The following is a 17031-nucleotide window of genomic DNA, read 5'->3' on the forward strand; positions in this document are numbered from 1 at the left end:
AAGTCCTCGAGCTCCCGCAGCTGTAGGGTTACTTGCCCTTTGAATCGGAGGAGATTTTTGGCGTGAAACCTCTCCGAATTCACCTGTACCTGCGGGGGGATTAGCCGCTAGCTAATCCAGTACCTGTGCAAGAGGCTCTTGCCTCGGCGATCGTGCATGAACCCACACAACTGTACATTGGTCAAATGAACAGCCCACTAGAGGGGCATAACATACTGCCAAAGGGGAGAGAGAGGGCAGTGCGTAGCGTGCAAGGCATCACTCCTGGCACCGCACTGTGCATAAGAGGGAAAGCAAGCACTCCATAGCTCTTAACCTGTGACAGAGACTTGCAAAATGAGCCTCCCAGCTATAAATCACGTTTTTGCCTTCTCTATAAGTAGTAAACTGGCCTCAGAGTGCCAAGTGTCACTCATTTGTGCATTTTCCCGCTTTAGACCCTCGGGTCTAAAAATATCTCACGTGCAGCCTCTGTTGACTTGGCCACAGAGTAACAAAATGATCCCCATGTCAAACTGCACGTAATGACGCGAAGACATTTTCAGTCCCAAAATAGCAGTTCCCTAAATTTTAGGAGATGCTGCCATTGTATCTTTCTAGGTCATCCGACCCTCTTTGTACACTGCGGCCACATCCAGAACTGAAATGTAGCCTCTGTAGCAAAGGATTCCACTTTGGTTAGTCAATGACCCCACTTGGCTAACCATAGTCCTTGTCCAACCTTAGTGCTCTCTTGCCCTCAGGCCTGGACTCCCTCTGGACAGTTCCACACTAGCTATGCAATGCAGGGCAGTTAGATTTCCCGAGGGGTGTTTCCAAAAAGTGAAAGTAAATAGATAATAAGAAAGAAATCAACAAAAAGGATAGATAGTAGTCACACGCTGGTGACACAATCTCTATGTCTCCTCAACTCAAGCAAGAACAGACCCAAGCATCTCTGATCCTAATATCCCATAACTCTGGAAAGCAGTCAAAAACCCTCCCTAAATAAGCAATGGAATCTCATAGTATGCGGAGCAATGACATATGTAATGCATCTCTGTCTCTAGCTCTCTATGGCATACACGACATACCTTGGCCTCAGTCGGAACTCCTCTATATTTGCCAGTCTCAACCTCAAGTTGGTGTGAGGATGTGCGTATCTGGACAATTGTCCACTGCACCCCATATGATAAATGTGTGTCCATATAGTTGGGCCTAACTACAAAGCCATTTGCTGTGAGTTGGAGAAAATGTTCTTTGCAAAAAGCCATCTTCGTGCCCAACTCGTGAGTAGGCTCTATCCAAGTCCTCCTTGTGTCCATCTGAATCAAGTCCTGGCGGATAAGTCTAGTAATCTCTATCCCTCTCACAGTGAGAGAGGGGGGCCTCCAAAGAATACTGGAAGGGAGGCATTTTGTCCATGCTAAAACCATGCATGTGGAACCAAGAAGTCATGTGTCCATACCAGCACGCAGTGTCTCCTTGTAAGGCCAACTGTCGGGAAGACTCAAGAGTAAGCCGGGCATATCTGTTTCTGGTAAGGTCCCACAAGCTATGTATGAAAGAGAATGATCTAGTAAGTGCCTCAATGACCACCGGAGGGCAGCTAGCTCTGCTCTAATAATTTCATGAGGTAGTGAGGCCTTGGCTCTAATCATCAGGGAATTCATAGAAACCAATGGCCTCTCCATCCATTAGTGCTGCGAGCTCTGCCATTACAACCAACTGAGGGGCCCCAAATCTACACCCCATACATCATAGCTGAGGTCACCAAAGTATCAAAAAGCCAAAGTTTGGTTTGAGGTTTCTGAAACTGAACCTACGAACACATCCTCTCAAGTCTGCCCAAGGCTGCATAGGCTCAAGTCAATCTAGTCTTTGTTGCTCTTCTTAGCAAAAAAACTAGCCCACTGAAAACTACCCTGAGATAAGTATATGCATTTGTATACTCCACAAGCTCCTGCCCATAGGAAAATGTGGGAGCCGACCTCTTGACCCACTATGGTGTGGTGTTAAACACCATAACCTTCGTTGTATCAAGGTTGACAAACAATTCACTATCGGTCCCCTAGTCTTGTAACGCAATCAGAGGCCTCATCTACATATATACCAAACAAAGTAGGAGATAGCGGGAATACCTGCCTTACTTCAATAGTGAATTGAACCAAGGTAGAAATCCCCTCAAGAGTGCGTATCTGCCCCGGGACTGATCTGTATAAAGCCATAATCCCCCAAATGAGCTCTTTGGGTACTCCCATGACTTGCAGTCGCCGCATCAATCTAGCTCTATGTACTGTATCAAAAGCTTTGTGGAAGTCCACAAAGCTACAATTTATCCGTTTCCCATGTGACCTGCCCTCCTCAATAATGGCTCGTAAAGTCAGGATGTGATCAAGAGTAGAGAAACCCCTTCTGAAACCTGCGTGTCCTATTACTCGTATACCCTCTCTCTGCCCATTTGCTCAGCTGCTGCTTGAGAGTAGATGCATATAACCGTGCTAATGTGTGACTGATCATAATAATATGGTAGTTCCCAGGCTCCATAGGTTCTCCTGCCTTTAGGATAGGCACAATAGTAGACAAACTCCAAGTCTCAGGCAAGCCGTCACACATAGCATGTATGAACATCATAGCTAGAAGCTGGCATGAATAAAATGCTTGGCCACTAATCCCTCTTGATCATAAGCTCTCTCATGCTTCATCCTGTCAATGGCTTTCCTTACCATCTCCGTTGTAAAGAAGACATATCCATGTGGGCATGGCTCTGGTGGATCTGGTAGAGGTGGCTACCCGGACAATGTATATAGGAATGCTACATATTAGTCCCACACCTCCGGAGAAGTAATAGCTAGAGCAGGAGAGGATTCATGAAAAAGCCGCCAAGCCTCAGCGCCTCCGCCGAATCCTAACTCAAAAATAGCGCGTATAACTCTTGCTTAAGGCTAGCCAAAAAGGCCCTCTTCTTCCAATGTACTAAACGCCGGAAGGCAATACGCGATTGTCTATGAGTGATGACTCCCAGAGAAACCTCTCTTTGTAGTCGAGCTCTCAAATCTCTACACTCCTCATCATACCAACTGTTCTAGGGCATAGTCCAAAAACAGCGTCTCTGCTCGGATTGTGTATGTGGATAGCTCCCCAAGCTCAATGGCTCTGTCAACTAATATACCTCTCGTATAGGTGGGCACTGAGTGTGCTGTAAAGCTTGCTCATTTGACTATCGAGCCCCTTCTCCAAAGAAGTCGGTGATCTCCCTCTATGAATGTCTCCCATTGCTTGATCTCCTCAAGAGGCTCTCCCTGTGTGCGCAGTTCTAGCAAGAACAACCCGAGGCATCTTTGATCCTGATATCTCATGACTCTAGCCAACGGTCCAAAGCCCTCTCTGAATAGGCAATGAAAGCTGCCTCGTATCTCACAGTATACCGGACAATGACAAATGTGATGTAACTCTATCTCTGGCTCTATATGACACAATTGGCAAATCCTAGCCTCTGTTGGTGCTCTCCTAAATCTACCAGTCTCAATCTCTAACTGATGCGATGATGTGCACATCTGACCAATAGCACATAGTATCCCATGGGATAAATGAGTGTTCATATAGGTCGGTCTGATCACATATCCATCCTCTGTTAGTTGGAGAAGATGCTCTCTACAGAAAGCCATCTTCGTGCCCAACTCGTGTGTCAGTTGTATTCATGTGCTCTTGGTATCAAGCTGAATTAGATCCTTACGTGTAAGTCTATTGATCTCTCTCTCTGTGAGAGATAGGGAGGGTACATCCCAGGAGTACTGGAACGGAGGTAGTCTATCCATGCTGAAACCATGTGACTGAAACCATGATGTCATTTGTCCACAATAGCATGTTGTATCTCTTGTAGCACTAGCTGTCGGGATGCTAGTCGGGCATATCTGTCTCTGGGGAGGTACCATAAACTATGCATGAAGGATACTAATCTAGTAAGTGCCTCGACCTCGAGAGGGGGGCAGCTAGCTCGGCTCGAGTAATCTCATGTGCATTGAGACCTTAGCCTGAACCCTCCGAGAGATCATAGAGACTAAAGGCCTCTCCATACATCTCCATCCATCACTGCTACGAGGTCCATGTGCACTGAGGCCTTAGCCCGAACAATCCGAGAGATCATAGAGACTAAAGGCCTCTCCATACATCTCCATCCATCACTGCTACGAGGTCTGCCATGGTGGTCCATTGAGGGTCCCCAAATCTGAACTCCGTAAAGCATAACTGAAGCCACTAGAGTGTCAAAAAGCAAGAGCTTTGTTTGAGGTTCTTGAAACTAAACCTGAGCTTATCGAGGTCCTCCCAAGGCTGCATAAGCTCTCGTCAGTCTAGTCTGTGCTGCTCTCCTTAATGAAAACACCAGTCCACTGAAGACTACCCCAAGATAGGTGTATGCATCTGTATACTCCACGGTCTCCTGGCCATATGTAGAAGATGTGGGTACTGACCTCCTGACCCACTGTGGTGTGGTGTTAAACACCATAACCTTGGTTTTCCCCAGGTTAACAGACAATCCAGTATCATGAGCAAATGTGTACAAAGCATCTAAGTGACGCTGCATCTCCTTGGGGTGTCAGAAATCAACACAATATGATCAGCATATAACAATAGTGGGATCCATGTCCCTGCCATTTGTGCTCCTCTATCACTATCCCTCTTAATGTAGTCAGAAACCTCATCCACATACATGCCAAATAGTGTAGGAGATAGCGGGCAGCCGTGTTTCACCTCGATAGTGGAGTGAACGAAATCAGAAATCCCCTTTGGAGTGCGTACATACCCCACAATTGACTTGTATAGAGCCATGATCCCCCATATCAACAGTGGGTACCCCCATCTCTTGCAGTCTGCGTATCAATCTAGCTCTAGGCACTGTATCGAACATAGTTACATGGGACGGCGGGTCGGGGTCGGGAACGGGGTCAGGACGGCAAAAGTCAGGAAACAGGGATGGGGGTCGGAACGGCAAAAAAAAAAGAGAGTTTTTTTGGCATTTTTTGACCTACACACATGCCACACACGTAGAGCATCACTTTGACCATAAATTTACACTAAATAGACCAAAGAACACGAGTCATATAGGCTGAAATGTGCTAATAAAATATCGATGATCGATGGATACAAAATGAGAAGTGCATGCCACAAGGGCTCAAGAGTCAAAAAGCCTAAAGGACTTAGGACAAGCCTGAGGCCTCAAGGATAACAAAAAGTACAAAGGGCTATGTAGTAGGTAGAGTCGTAGACTCAAGAGTCTAGACTCGAGAGTCGAATGATCAATGATCATCAAACTCAAGAAGTGCTCGCCTGTTGAATCCCCACATCGTCGTCGTAGTCGAGGTCGTCAGCGACGTATGAGGGCTCGAGAGGCTCGCATTGAGGCTCGAAATCCTCCTCTAGCTCCTCCAAAAGAGTATTGGCCATAGATGGATTCTCTTGTGCCATCTCCCACTCAGTGAAAGGATCTGCCTTGTGTGTGACGCTCTTGGCAAGCATGCGCAAGTTAGCGCTCACAAACACCAAATCATTGGCCCTCTGAACCCCAAGGCGATTCCTCTTCTTAGAGGCAATGTGGCTGTACACACTCCATAGTTGCTCCAAGCAACTAGTGGTACATGCTTGGCTAAGGACACGAACAGCCAAGCGCTGCAAATGTGGGCCATCTCCTCCGTAGTCCTCCCACCTCAAAACCGAGCCAATCTTGTTGCGATCAAGCTGCGCATCTACACATCCATAGGAGCCCTTCTTTTGCCTGTAGTTGAGTAGCTTGTCTCTAATCTTGCGCCTAATGTCACTGCTAGGCTCAAGGCGCTCCAATGCAAGCCGCCATCCTTTGCTCACCTCCTTGTCGGTCTCTTGACGCCTTCCTTGAAACTCAGGGTCAAGCACATAAGCTGCCGCATGAAGTGGAGAGTAGTATCCATTCCACCTCGACTCCCACAAGCCATGAATCTCCGCATACTGAACAGGGTCAGGCACAAGCTTCTCAAGTGCCTCTATCATCCGATCCATGGCTTCGTAGACTTTGCCAATGCATGGCTGCAAGCCATCCACCACTCGAAGTAGGTGTAGAATAGGCTTGACCATGGCGTCAAGAGTCTTCACCTCCTCCCACCAAGCGGCGTCGTCGGCCCATTCTCGGCATTTCAATCCTACTGCTGATGTAGACCCCGGCATGGCTTAGAACTCATCACTGAGAAAGAGGCCCCTTAAGGCTCCGCCACATGTAGACAAGCGGCCTAGCATAAGCCAATTAAATGTAAATCTTGTCTCTGAATATTTGAGCAAGGACAAGTGGCTCCTCTTTGAGAATTCATGGCGCACTTTTTGATGGTTGAGCACAGAGGAGACAATTCGAGAGGCATCACCAATGGTGGGTGAAATCCATGACAAGTTCCCTATGTCCTTGAGGAGGTTATTGAGGCAATGCGCCATACAAAATGTGACATGGATGCTGGGATACATGCCCTCAATGATAGCTCCGGCTGCCCTATTTGACGCCTCTCCATCTGCAACCATACAAAGGACATTCTCCGGGCCGGTGATCTCTATGGTGCTTGTCCACTCCGCAGCAAGCATCTCGGCGGCCTTGCCACTATCGGATGCATCATGTGACTCCACAAAGTACATCTCCTCCGAGAGTAGGCCACCACCCCGTGGATGGACCGCTTGCGGGTGTCGCTCCATCCATCTACAAGAAGAGAGACGCCATTGGTCTCCCACAAATCCTTTGTTGCTTGGGCCGCTTGCTCCACGGCAAGCTTCTCTTTGTCAAGGAGGGTGGTGCGAAGCCTCTCCGATGAAGGTGGCACATAAGAGGAGCCATATTCCCCTATTTTCGTAACCATGGTTCGAAAGTATGGAGACCTATCCACACAAAATAGAGCATGTTGTGTTAGTATGGAGAGTCTAGAGTCGAGAAGTTATAACCCATTATGAATACAAAATGGAAGATTGCAATGTGCATATGCCAAGGGAAACTCACCGCGAAGCATGGAAGGCAATGTGGTCGTGGAAGAAGAATCCGGCAACCGACCTATCCACCTCTTCGTTCAATTTAGGATTCCAATTTTCGTTGAGAGTGGTTTGGCGATGCGGAACGGAAGAGGACGGTGTAGATGCATGGCTCTTGAAGGTTCAAGAGATGTCGTCAAGGTTGGCTTTCCTTTGCTCTCGCGGTGTCGTCGTGGCGGAGGGATCAACGGCAACAAAACGGCCCCTCTTGGCCGCTTCCGCAACCTCATACACCGTGAGCTTCTCAAGAAGATCCAACCTCTTCTCGGGAGCTACATGAGGGCAAAACTTCACCTCGTGACCGGGTTCATGAAGAAGATGGGCTTACACTTTGTTTGAACCACCCGTTCTCTTGTATGGACATAGCGCACGTCCATGGTCTTGCACCGCCACCTTTGCCACGCGAGCTAAAGTCGACTTCATCCCACCACGACCACGTTTGCAAGGCGGGCTTCCTTCGAGAAGAAGCGGCTTGAGAAGTGGAGTTGGCTTGAAATGACATGATGGTGGAGAGACTCGAGAGAGTAGAGCTTAGAAGTTAGAGGAGTTAGAGGAGAGCTTGTGTGGAGAGAGAGTAGAGGAGAGCTTCAAAGTGGGTAGAAGAGGGAGAGGAGAGCTTCAAAGTTCAAACTTCAAAGTGGGTAGAAGAGGGAGAGACTTGAGAGTGGAGACTAGAGTGAAGAGTAGTCAATGGTCATGCTTCAAGCTTGAGCAATGAGTATTTAGTAGAGAGGAAAGCATTGATGATTGAGTAGCTTGAGCCTTGAGCTTGAGGGAAATGGAATGAGCATTGAGACTATGAGTATTAAGAGGCCCAAGGGAGCCTTTTATAGCCTCCCAAGGGCCAAGGCTCCCAAAATGTGGCAGTTGGGGCTGCACAAATCCGTTAAAAATGGTCATAAACGGTCAAATTTTTGAATGGACTGCAGCCATTCCCGGCCGACCCCGTCCGACCCCTGCCGTTCCGGTCCGTCCTCGGTCCGTTCCCCCTGCGACCCGCCCGTCCGGCCCGATTTCCGTCCGTCCCTCGGCGTTCCCTTCCATTCCCGGCCCGGTTACGGCCGTCCCCTGGCCCTAGGGCTTGTCCCCCCCGTCCCCTGTAACTATGGTATCGAAGGCTTTGTGGAAATCCACAAAGCAACAATAGAGCCGTCTCCCATGTGATCTCCCCTCCTCAATAATGGCTTGGAGTGTCATAATATAATCAAGAGTAAAGAAACCTCTCTTGAAACCCGCTTGTCCTGATGTCCGTACACCCCCCCTCTTTGCCCATCTACTCAATTGCTGCCCAAGGATGGATGGGTACATCCATGACAATGTATGTTCAATCATGATAATGCGGTAGTTCCCAGGCTCCATTGTGTCCCTTGACTTGAAGATAGGTACGATAGTAGTCAAAACTCCAAGTATCACGTAGGCCTTGGTTGAACATCATTGCTAGAAGCTCTGCAAGCAGATCTTTGGCATGTATAAAATGCTTTGCTACTAGGCCATCGTGATCATATGCTCTCTTGGAGGCTGGTCCTCATCTTGTCAATGACCTTCTTTACCATCTCGGTAGTAAAGAAAGCACGTGGGTGGGGGCATGGCTCTGGCGGATTTGGAGGAGGTGGTTGCCCCGAGACTGTGTAGAGAGATGATGCATATGGACCATAGTTACCTAGAAAGAAAAATCGGAACAGGGAACGGGGAATGGCAATTGGCATGAAATGTCATTCCTTGTTACAAATACTCACGTCTAAAACACGGAACGGAGATTTGGAACAAAAAGCTAGAATGGGAACGGGAGCATGAAAATGGCCATTCTCTGTAGCTATGATACTGACCCCATACCTCCATAGAAATGATGATTGGTGGGGGAGAATGCCCATATGCCTTGCCTGAGTCTTGGCTCAAAAGCAATTGCTATAAATTCTGCTCTAATCGAGCTAGAAAGGCCCTCTTCTTCTGTTGCACCAAACATCGAGAAGCAATCCGTGACAGCTGACTGCCTGTGAGTGATGACTCCTAGAAGTACCTCCCTCTGAAATCAAGCTCTCGTCACTCTACACTCCTCATCATACCAGCTATTCTGGGGTATGCTCCCATTACATTCACTTCGGCCCTCACTATAGTCATTTCATCCTTCAAGATGTGCACATTTCGTCACACTTATTAAACGTCTCTTTGTCCAACTCTTTCCTCATATCTCCATACGTAGTTTTTTTGTAAGTCTCTGCATTTGCATACATTTGTTTTTCAACGTCACCCCTCAAGAGGCTTAGCTTTGCCTTAATCATCACTTGTACCTTCTCATACATTAAGTCATCTTTGACTCTAGAAAGTTTCTTTGCTCTCACAGAACCTGGCGATAGTGTGCTCTCTCGAATCCTCCGCCTAAATGTCGCTTTTGATTTAGGCGGGGTTTCATAAATATCGCCATCCCCGAGGTCAGCTGATTGGTCCATCTTCAAGCACCTCGTGTGAGGCTTCGAATAAAGTTCCTATACCCCCCTCCTTCAGTTGTAGCACCCTCCCTCTCTGTGTCGGGGCTGATTTGCTACGCCCCTTCTGTGTGTGCTGGATGTCGGGCTGACATGCTATCAACCGCGGCAGACACGGGGGCTGGTTGCATAGGGCTGCAGCAACGAATTGTGCAGGGCACAAGGCACGGAGAGGTGCTTGCAGGCCACTAACAGTTAGAACGTCGTTAATTGGAAACACCTGATAAAAGTGCACATTGCCCCATTAATCCACGTCAGCAAATAACTATAAGGCTAAGCACAACACGGCGTTACGCAAGGGCAGGTGTTACGAAGGAAGGAGAGAGAGAGAGAGAGAGAGAGAGAGAGAGAGAGAGAGAGAGAGAGAGAGAGAGAGAGAGAGAGAGAGAGAGAGAGAGAGAGAGAGAGAGAGAGAGAGAGAGAGAGAGAGATGAAATGCTATATTAACGTCTTCAAAAGGCCAATGTGACCTATGAGACCAGAAAGTTACAATGTGGTGGATGAGAAAATGAAATGAAATGAAATGTTATATTAACGTTAGTCTTCAAAAGGCCAGAATGACCTATGAGACCAAACTGATACAAAAGTGGTGAATCTGTTACAATGTCTGGGTACCTTAGTACTAAAGTACTAAGTGTGAAAATAAATGTGAAAAACTAAATACAAAGTATTAAATAAACTTCTGAGGAGCATTCTGGGTGTCTGGCTAGAATGCTTCTAATCCTTTGTTGTAGTCTCTTCCGGTGAAGTGTGCTTCTGCATCTCGGTCGTGGTCGTCTCGATTTCCTAAGCTCAATCGCCCTGTCAATGAGGGTGCCTTTGGTATGAATGTGGGTACTCCTTTGTGCTGGCTGCTGGCCTCTTGCTTCTCCTTCCACTCCTGCTTCTCTCGATCCGAAGAAATCTGTGATCTGCCTCTGAGGCTGTAGTGCTCTTTGTCTTCTCATTAGATTATCCCTGTGCCGATGTAGTTCCAGTAGGTACAAGCCTAAGCATCTTTGATCTTGGTATTGCATGACTCTATCTAGAGGTCCAAAGCCTTCTTTAAATAGGCAATGGAAACACTCACGTATCTCATAGTATACGGTGCAATGGCATATGTAGTGTAATTCTGTCTCCGGCTCCATTCCGCATAACTTGCAAATTCTGCTCTCAGGTGGGATTCCCCTAAATCTGCCAAATTCAATTTCCAGCTGATGTGAGGATGTACGAATCTGACCAATAGCACATCTCAAACCATGAGACAGGTGGGTATCCATGTAGCTCGGGCGAATCACAAATCCATCTTCAGATAGTTGTAGGAAGTTTTCTTTGTAGTCGGCCATCTTCATGCCCAATTCTTGTGTAGGGTCTACCCATGTCCTCTTAGTATCCAACTGTATAAGATCCTGACGGATGATTTTATTACTCTCCGTTCGTGTAATTGCCAGTGATGGAGCCGCAAGAGAGTATTGGAAGGGGGGTAGTCTTTCCATACTGAACCCGTGTCTCTGAAACCACGAGGATAGTTGCGCATACCAGCGTGATGTATCCCCTTTCATTGCTAATTGTCGAGAGGATTCGAGGGCCAGTCTAGTATATCGGCAATTATTTGTATCCCACAAACCATGTATAAAGGACACTGATCTGGTAAGAGCTTCAATTTCTATCATAGGGGCAGCTAGTTCCGCTCGGGTAATCGCGTGTGGTACGGAGGCCTTGGCTCTAATCATTCAGGAAATCATAGATACCAAAGGTCTCTCCATTGACTTCCAATTATCCTAAAGCATAGCCGAAGCCACCTCAGTATCAAAGAGCCAAAGTTTTGTTCGTGGTTCCTGAAACTGCACTTGTGAACACATCCTCTCCAACCCTCCCAAGGCTGCAGAGGCTCTGGACAATCTAGCATCCGCTGCTTTCTTAAGAGTAAACTTCGGTTCTGTAAATACCACACCAAGGTATGTGTATGCATCTATGTACTCTACTGTATCCTGGCCATATGCAAATGTAGGTGCCGATCTCCTAACCCACTGCGGTGTGGTGTTAAACACCATAACTTTGGTTTTACCCAAGTTTACCGACAGTCCACTATCCTCCGCGAATTTATGTAATGCATCTAGCTGCCTCTGCATTCCATCTGGTGATTCTGCTATCAATACAATATCATCTGCATACAACAACAAAGGGATCCATGACCTGCAAGTTGAGCACCTCTGTCACCCTCTCTATCAATGTAATCTGATACCTCATCTATGTACATACCAAATAAAGTAGGGGACAGTGGGCATCCTTGCTTTACTCCAACGGTGGAATGAACAAGGTTGGAATCCCCTTCTGGAGTACGTACATAACCAGTTAGTGACCCGTATAAGGCCATGATCCCCCAAATAATCTCTTTGGGGACCCCTAACTCTTGCATCCTGCGCATCAATCTAGCCCTTGGTACTGTATCAAAAGCTTTCCGAAAATCCACAAAGCAACAATACATCCTTCTCCCGCTTGCTCTACCTTCCTCAATAATGGCTCTGAGCGTAAGAATATGATCTAAAGTGGAATAACCCCTCCTGAATCCAGCTTGTCCTGTTGCCCTTATGTCCTCATTCTCTGCCAATCTACTCAATTTTGTTCAAGAATGGATGCGTACAGTCGGGTCAATGTGTGACCTACCATAATGGTACGGTAGTTCCCGGGTATCATAGGATCCCCTGACTTGAAAATAGGTACGATAGTAGATAATTTCCAAGATTCAAGTAATCCTTCACACATGACCCGATTAAACAAACGAGCAAGGACTTCTGAAAGTAGATCCTTGGCATGGATCAGATGTTCTGCTACTAAACCATCATGATCATATGCTCTTCTTGTCTTCATCTTATCGATTTCTTTTTTCACCATTTCCGTAGTAAAGAAAGTACTAGTAGCAAGGCATGACTCTAGCGGATCTGGTAATGGAGGCTGTCCAGATACCTTATATAATGATGTTACATATTGACCCCAAATCTCAGGAGAAGTAATCGTCGGAGGCGGTGAGTGCTCGTGAAATAAACGCCAGGCCTCATGTGAGTCCTGACTCAAGAAGAGCTGATATAAAACCTTCTCCAGTTTGGCTAAAAATGCACGCCGAAGAGAAATCCGAGACTGCTTATATGTGATGATCCCAAGTGCAAGCTCTTTCTGGACCTGGGTTCTCGTCTCTCTGCATTCCTCGTCATACCAACTGTTTCAAGGCATGTTCCCAGATCCTCTCTTCTGATCAGGTTGAGTATGTGGGTATGCCTCTTGTGCTGCTCCATGTAGTATCTTTGTTAACTGAGAAATAATCTCCTCTACAGTATATACTGGCTCGTCTGCCCACATCCTATCATAGATCTTTTCCACATAGACTGAATCAGTCTCTGGCGTGAAAGTATATCTTGTGTGTGTCTTCTTCCTTTGTACTTGAGAGGCATTGTATTGGAAGGAGATTGATAAGGTCAAGAGAGGATGATCCACTGCAATCCCAACCGGTCTGGGTCCCACCTTAAAGTCCTCGATACTAGAAATAAAGCTTGGTGAAGTCATGACATAATCCACTGTACTGGCCCCATGCCTGTGCGGGAAGCATGTGAATCCCCCAGATAAAGGGAAATTCTCTAGACCATTAAGTATGGCCAAACCATGTATAGTTGCCATCTCCATGAGATGTCTCCCATATTCAGTGTGTTCTTTATCCTGTGAGGTTCTAGTAAGCCCCCTCCGTGATAAATCCACTTCTCTGAGCATTTCTTCAGAAGTATCATAGAATACTGCTTGAGAGTTGGCTGTTCTGGCATTAAAGTCTCCTAAGAGAACGATGTCTCCATCTGTAGAGAACTCCCATATGTCATTATTCAATATGGAGAAAGGGGACTGTCCTTTAGGTGAGGAGTAGACTGATGTACTTGGAGGGAAGTAGCATATAGCGATATATAGAAATCTACCTGTCTCGGCTCTCATTCTCACCCACATATACCTTGCTTGCTCATCTTTCCTGATAATTTGTAGTAGTGGTTTCAGCTCCTCTTTAAATAAGAGAGCTACTCCTCCTGAACCCCGGCTACCCCGTAGAGATCTCTTGTACGGTCGACCAGCTGTTTCCCATAAATAACCCTTCACATGTGGCATAAGCTGTCCCAGTATCTGGTGTGTCTCTGAGTAGAAAACTATGTCTCTGTCCCTAAAGCTGTCTTCAAAGGCACCTACATCTAGCCTATATGATCCATTACAATTCCATGCCGCTATCCAGAGCGTTGCCCCATAGGTCTCGCACCGTCATGATGAGCGCTTTTCCAGAACCACTACTTTCCCTCCTCTATAAAAGGCGATTTTCCCCTTTTCTCTTGCTGCCCTGATCTCGGGCATCAACTCTTGCATGTGTGCCACTTGTGCCAATGTAAGGTCATCTCCCAGGAAAATACCGGTTTTATTAAGAGTTGGCCTCTTCTTTAGAAATTCTTTCCTTATTTCTATATTCGGGAAGCGGAGAATAAGTGCCCTATCCTTTACGTTTCCCTTCTCATCGATTCCTTTCTTACCCACTCTCCATGCACTTGTGTGAGTAGGCTCTGTGATGCCCATGCGTTGTAGCAGTTCCTTCACTTCTTCATCTACATTCTCTTTGTCTTTGACTCCTGTGAGAGAGAGAGAGAGAGAGAGAGAGAGAGAGAGAGAGAGAGAGAGAGAGAGAGAAGCTTGCCTTATGACACATTTTGATAGAAACTCAGCTCGTTGGTTTTTCTTGGGCATTGATGAGGTGAGTAGGGATGTCATAGTTGTTGTCCAGGCTATGCATGATAACGGTGATGATTTTATTCTTCATGTTTGGACAAGCAGTGAAGTTAAGGTCGCATGTTGTCAAGTTTTGAACATTGTAGTAGTTTGATTATGCTTTGGGTCAGTACGTAGTAGTTTCTTATTTTTAGTCTTTAGCTTACATTAGGATTTAAGAAGAAGTTACTTCACCTTTTGTTTGTGTGGTCGTGTAGAGTCTGAATTGTTAGGAGGAAGTCTTATCCTTGTGATCGTTTAAAGTTGTGTACTTGTTTCAAAGCTTTAGTCAAGTAAGCTTTTTTCGCTTGAGCCTTTGCTAAAAGCATAAATAATGGTTTGTTTTATTTCCATTTTTTGTTAAGAAACAAATAAGGTGATTTAGTTTTCCTTCTTTGTTCTTGTGCGCCTTGCTTTCGCGTTTTTGTGTGTGTTTTAGCCTCTTATAATTTGTAAGTTCAGACTTTTTGACCTTCTTAAGGTATATTCGTTATGAAAGAGGCTTTTGTAATGCTTTGTGTTAGAACAGTTATTGCCAAAATCCATAAATGTCGTAAGACCAAGCCTCGCAGTGTGGAAGCAGGTGACTCTTTAGAGTGTCATCTCATTGTCTAAATGCATAAATAGCAGTTTTTGCTCTGCAGTAATCTGGCAAGGATAGAAAAGAGTGCTCAGAAGCAAGCAAAATCGGGTAATGGTGCTGCAGGGTGGTACGAGAAATGGTATTTTCTTTACTTAATCTCTTGAAGTAATAGACATCAAATGGTATTGACGGGTCTTGCCATTTTGAAAAGGTGGGAGAAGTACAATGCAAAGGGCTGGACAGAGAAAGGTGCACATAAATATGGCAAGCTTAACGAGCAATCATGGTGGGAAAAGTGGGGTGAGCAATATGATGGTCGGGGAGCTGTTTTGAAATGGTAAAGTGTATTTTACTGCTCTTAAACACCAGCCGCCCAAATCTGTAATGTAGGGTTTTAGTATCCTTCCATTTCATTAAGCCTGTTATTCTGCATACTGGTGTTTATTCTGTCAGTAATAAGCACATCCCTTTGACATGAATGATGACGAGGTCTGTGCAATTGTGTCCTTCCAATTGCAAACTTCCCCGGTGTCTACAGAGTCTTCTTGTTCCTATTTTCTTGTGGCAAAGTGCCTCAAGATTGTGAAAGGGCTGATTCAGGAGACATGTCCTGAAAGAACTGAGAGATTGCTATAGCTGAAAATCCTTGCTGTTTGACAATTTGTTCTTATTTCAGGACGGACAAATGGGCTGAGACTGACAATGCAGCAAAGTGGGGGGATAAATGGGAAGAAAGATTCTATTCAGGCATGGGCACCAAACAGGGTGAAACGTGGCATTCGTCAGGAGAGGAACGTAAGTTTGAGGTCTCTTGTTTGTCTTTTAGCTTGAAAGCAGGTTCACATCATTGCAACTTGCCTTAGCAGAAAATGGCTGAATATCGGGGTGTTTTGCAGGGTGGTCTAGAACATGGGGCGAAGAGCACTTTGGAAATGGGTAAGAGGACCTCCTTTGGGTCTTGAGCGAATGCTTTAAGAATATATGTGCTTTATTAGCATCTACAATTGAGGATTTACATTTACTTTGGATGCAGAAAGGTGCATAAGTATGGAAGAAGTACCAGTGGTGAAACATGGGATGCTGTGGTGGAAGAAGGAACCTATTACGAGTATGCATAGGACAGGATTTTGTGCACTGCATATTCAATTGCTTTTAGACATGCAGGACCTTATTATTAACACACATGAAAAATGAGTGTGGTTCATTTGACAGGTCGGACCCTCATTACGGTTGGGCAGATGCAATAGGTAACTCATCTCAGTTACTAGCCATAGAGCCAAGAGAGAGACCACCTGGTGTCTTTCCCGATATGAACTTCAGCTCTGCATCCACACGATATTCAAACCCCATGCCTCCCGAGGAAGAGGATCCTCCAATCCCACCTCCACCTTCTATATCTTTTGACGAGTAACTCGGAGTGTGTAGTCCTAGGACGTATTTTGTAGATTTCATATTCATTCTTGTGCTTTTACCTCAGCGCGCGCATGGGATCATTTTCACTGCTCGTCCCCACATTTATGGAATTAGTATTTTTTACAGCAAAGAGCAGCAGCCCCTTTCACTTTGTGGATGTCCCGACAGTTTTTGAGGGTGCAACAGATGGACAGGGGTACCTGAAGCACCCAATGCCCTCACTCACCCTATTGTCATTAGAATTTAGGATAATTTTTTGTCATGATGTATGGCAAGTATGGCAGAAATGTAATTCCTGGAATTTCAGTTTCCTTTTTGGGTATTGGAGCCATGCAATCGAATGTAAGTATATGATGTATATGTCAAATATCTGATCAATGCTCTTGTTAATGCTATTGCACTCGATTTTAGGATGAGATTGAACAATGTGAGCGATGAATGATTTATGGGCCTGTCATATCTTCTCTAAATATTCTCCTCTTTTGAAGAGCCACCAACTGAAATCCTGGAGAGTAAGCTCTTGGGTATCCAACGATGGTTTCCACCTTTGATGTTTATTGCCTTTAGATTCAAATAAGTGGTTTCGGTGCTAATTTGGTCACCCATTCAAAGCTAAAATGATGGTTTTATGCCTGTGTATAACCAATCACGATCTCTTTATACTCATGTTGTCAGTCTCACAGGTGCCAGGTTTTGGTGCTAACTTGACCTTCATTTTATTGCTATATGAACAATCGTGGGCTCTTTGTTGTCATGTCAGTCTCATAGATGCCA

At 45.8% G+C, this 17031-nt stretch overlaps 1 protein-coding gene across 3 annotated transcripts in view; it reads left to right on the forward strand.

The window, feature by feature from the left end:
- The window catches only part of LOC147418692 (inactive purple acid phosphatase-like protein), a 31168-nt gene extending 14781 nt beyond the window's left edge, over positions 1–16387 (forward strand). For 2 of the 3 annotated variants that reach the window (XM_086506059.1, XM_086506061.1), the window contains 6 exons: positions 14906–14983; positions 15056–15181; positions 15521–15639; positions 15741–15780; positions 15878–15952; positions 16057–16387. In XM_086506059.1, coding sequence (XP_086362185.1) covers positions 14906–14983; positions 15056–15181; positions 15521–15639; positions 15741–15780; positions 15878–15952; positions 16057–16255 — 637 coding nt within the window. In that variant the 3' untranslated portion in view covers positions 16256–16387. Of the gene's footprint in view, positions 1–14905; positions 14984–15055; positions 15182–15520; positions 15651–15740; positions 15781–15877; positions 15953–16056 lie in introns of all 3 variants that reach the window. The other variant, XM_086506060.1, reaches the window with a different exon arrangement.
- Positions 16388–17031: the final 644 nt, after the last annotated feature.

This window comes from Adiantum capillus-veneris, chromosome 29 (assembly GCF_014529385.1).
Source record: "Adiantum capillus-veneris isolate H3 chromosome 29, ASM1452938v2, whole genome shotgun sequence".
NCBI classification, from domain to species: domain Eukaryota; kingdom Viridiplantae; phylum Streptophyta; class Polypodiopsida; order Polypodiales; family Pteridaceae; genus Adiantum; species Adiantum capillus-veneris.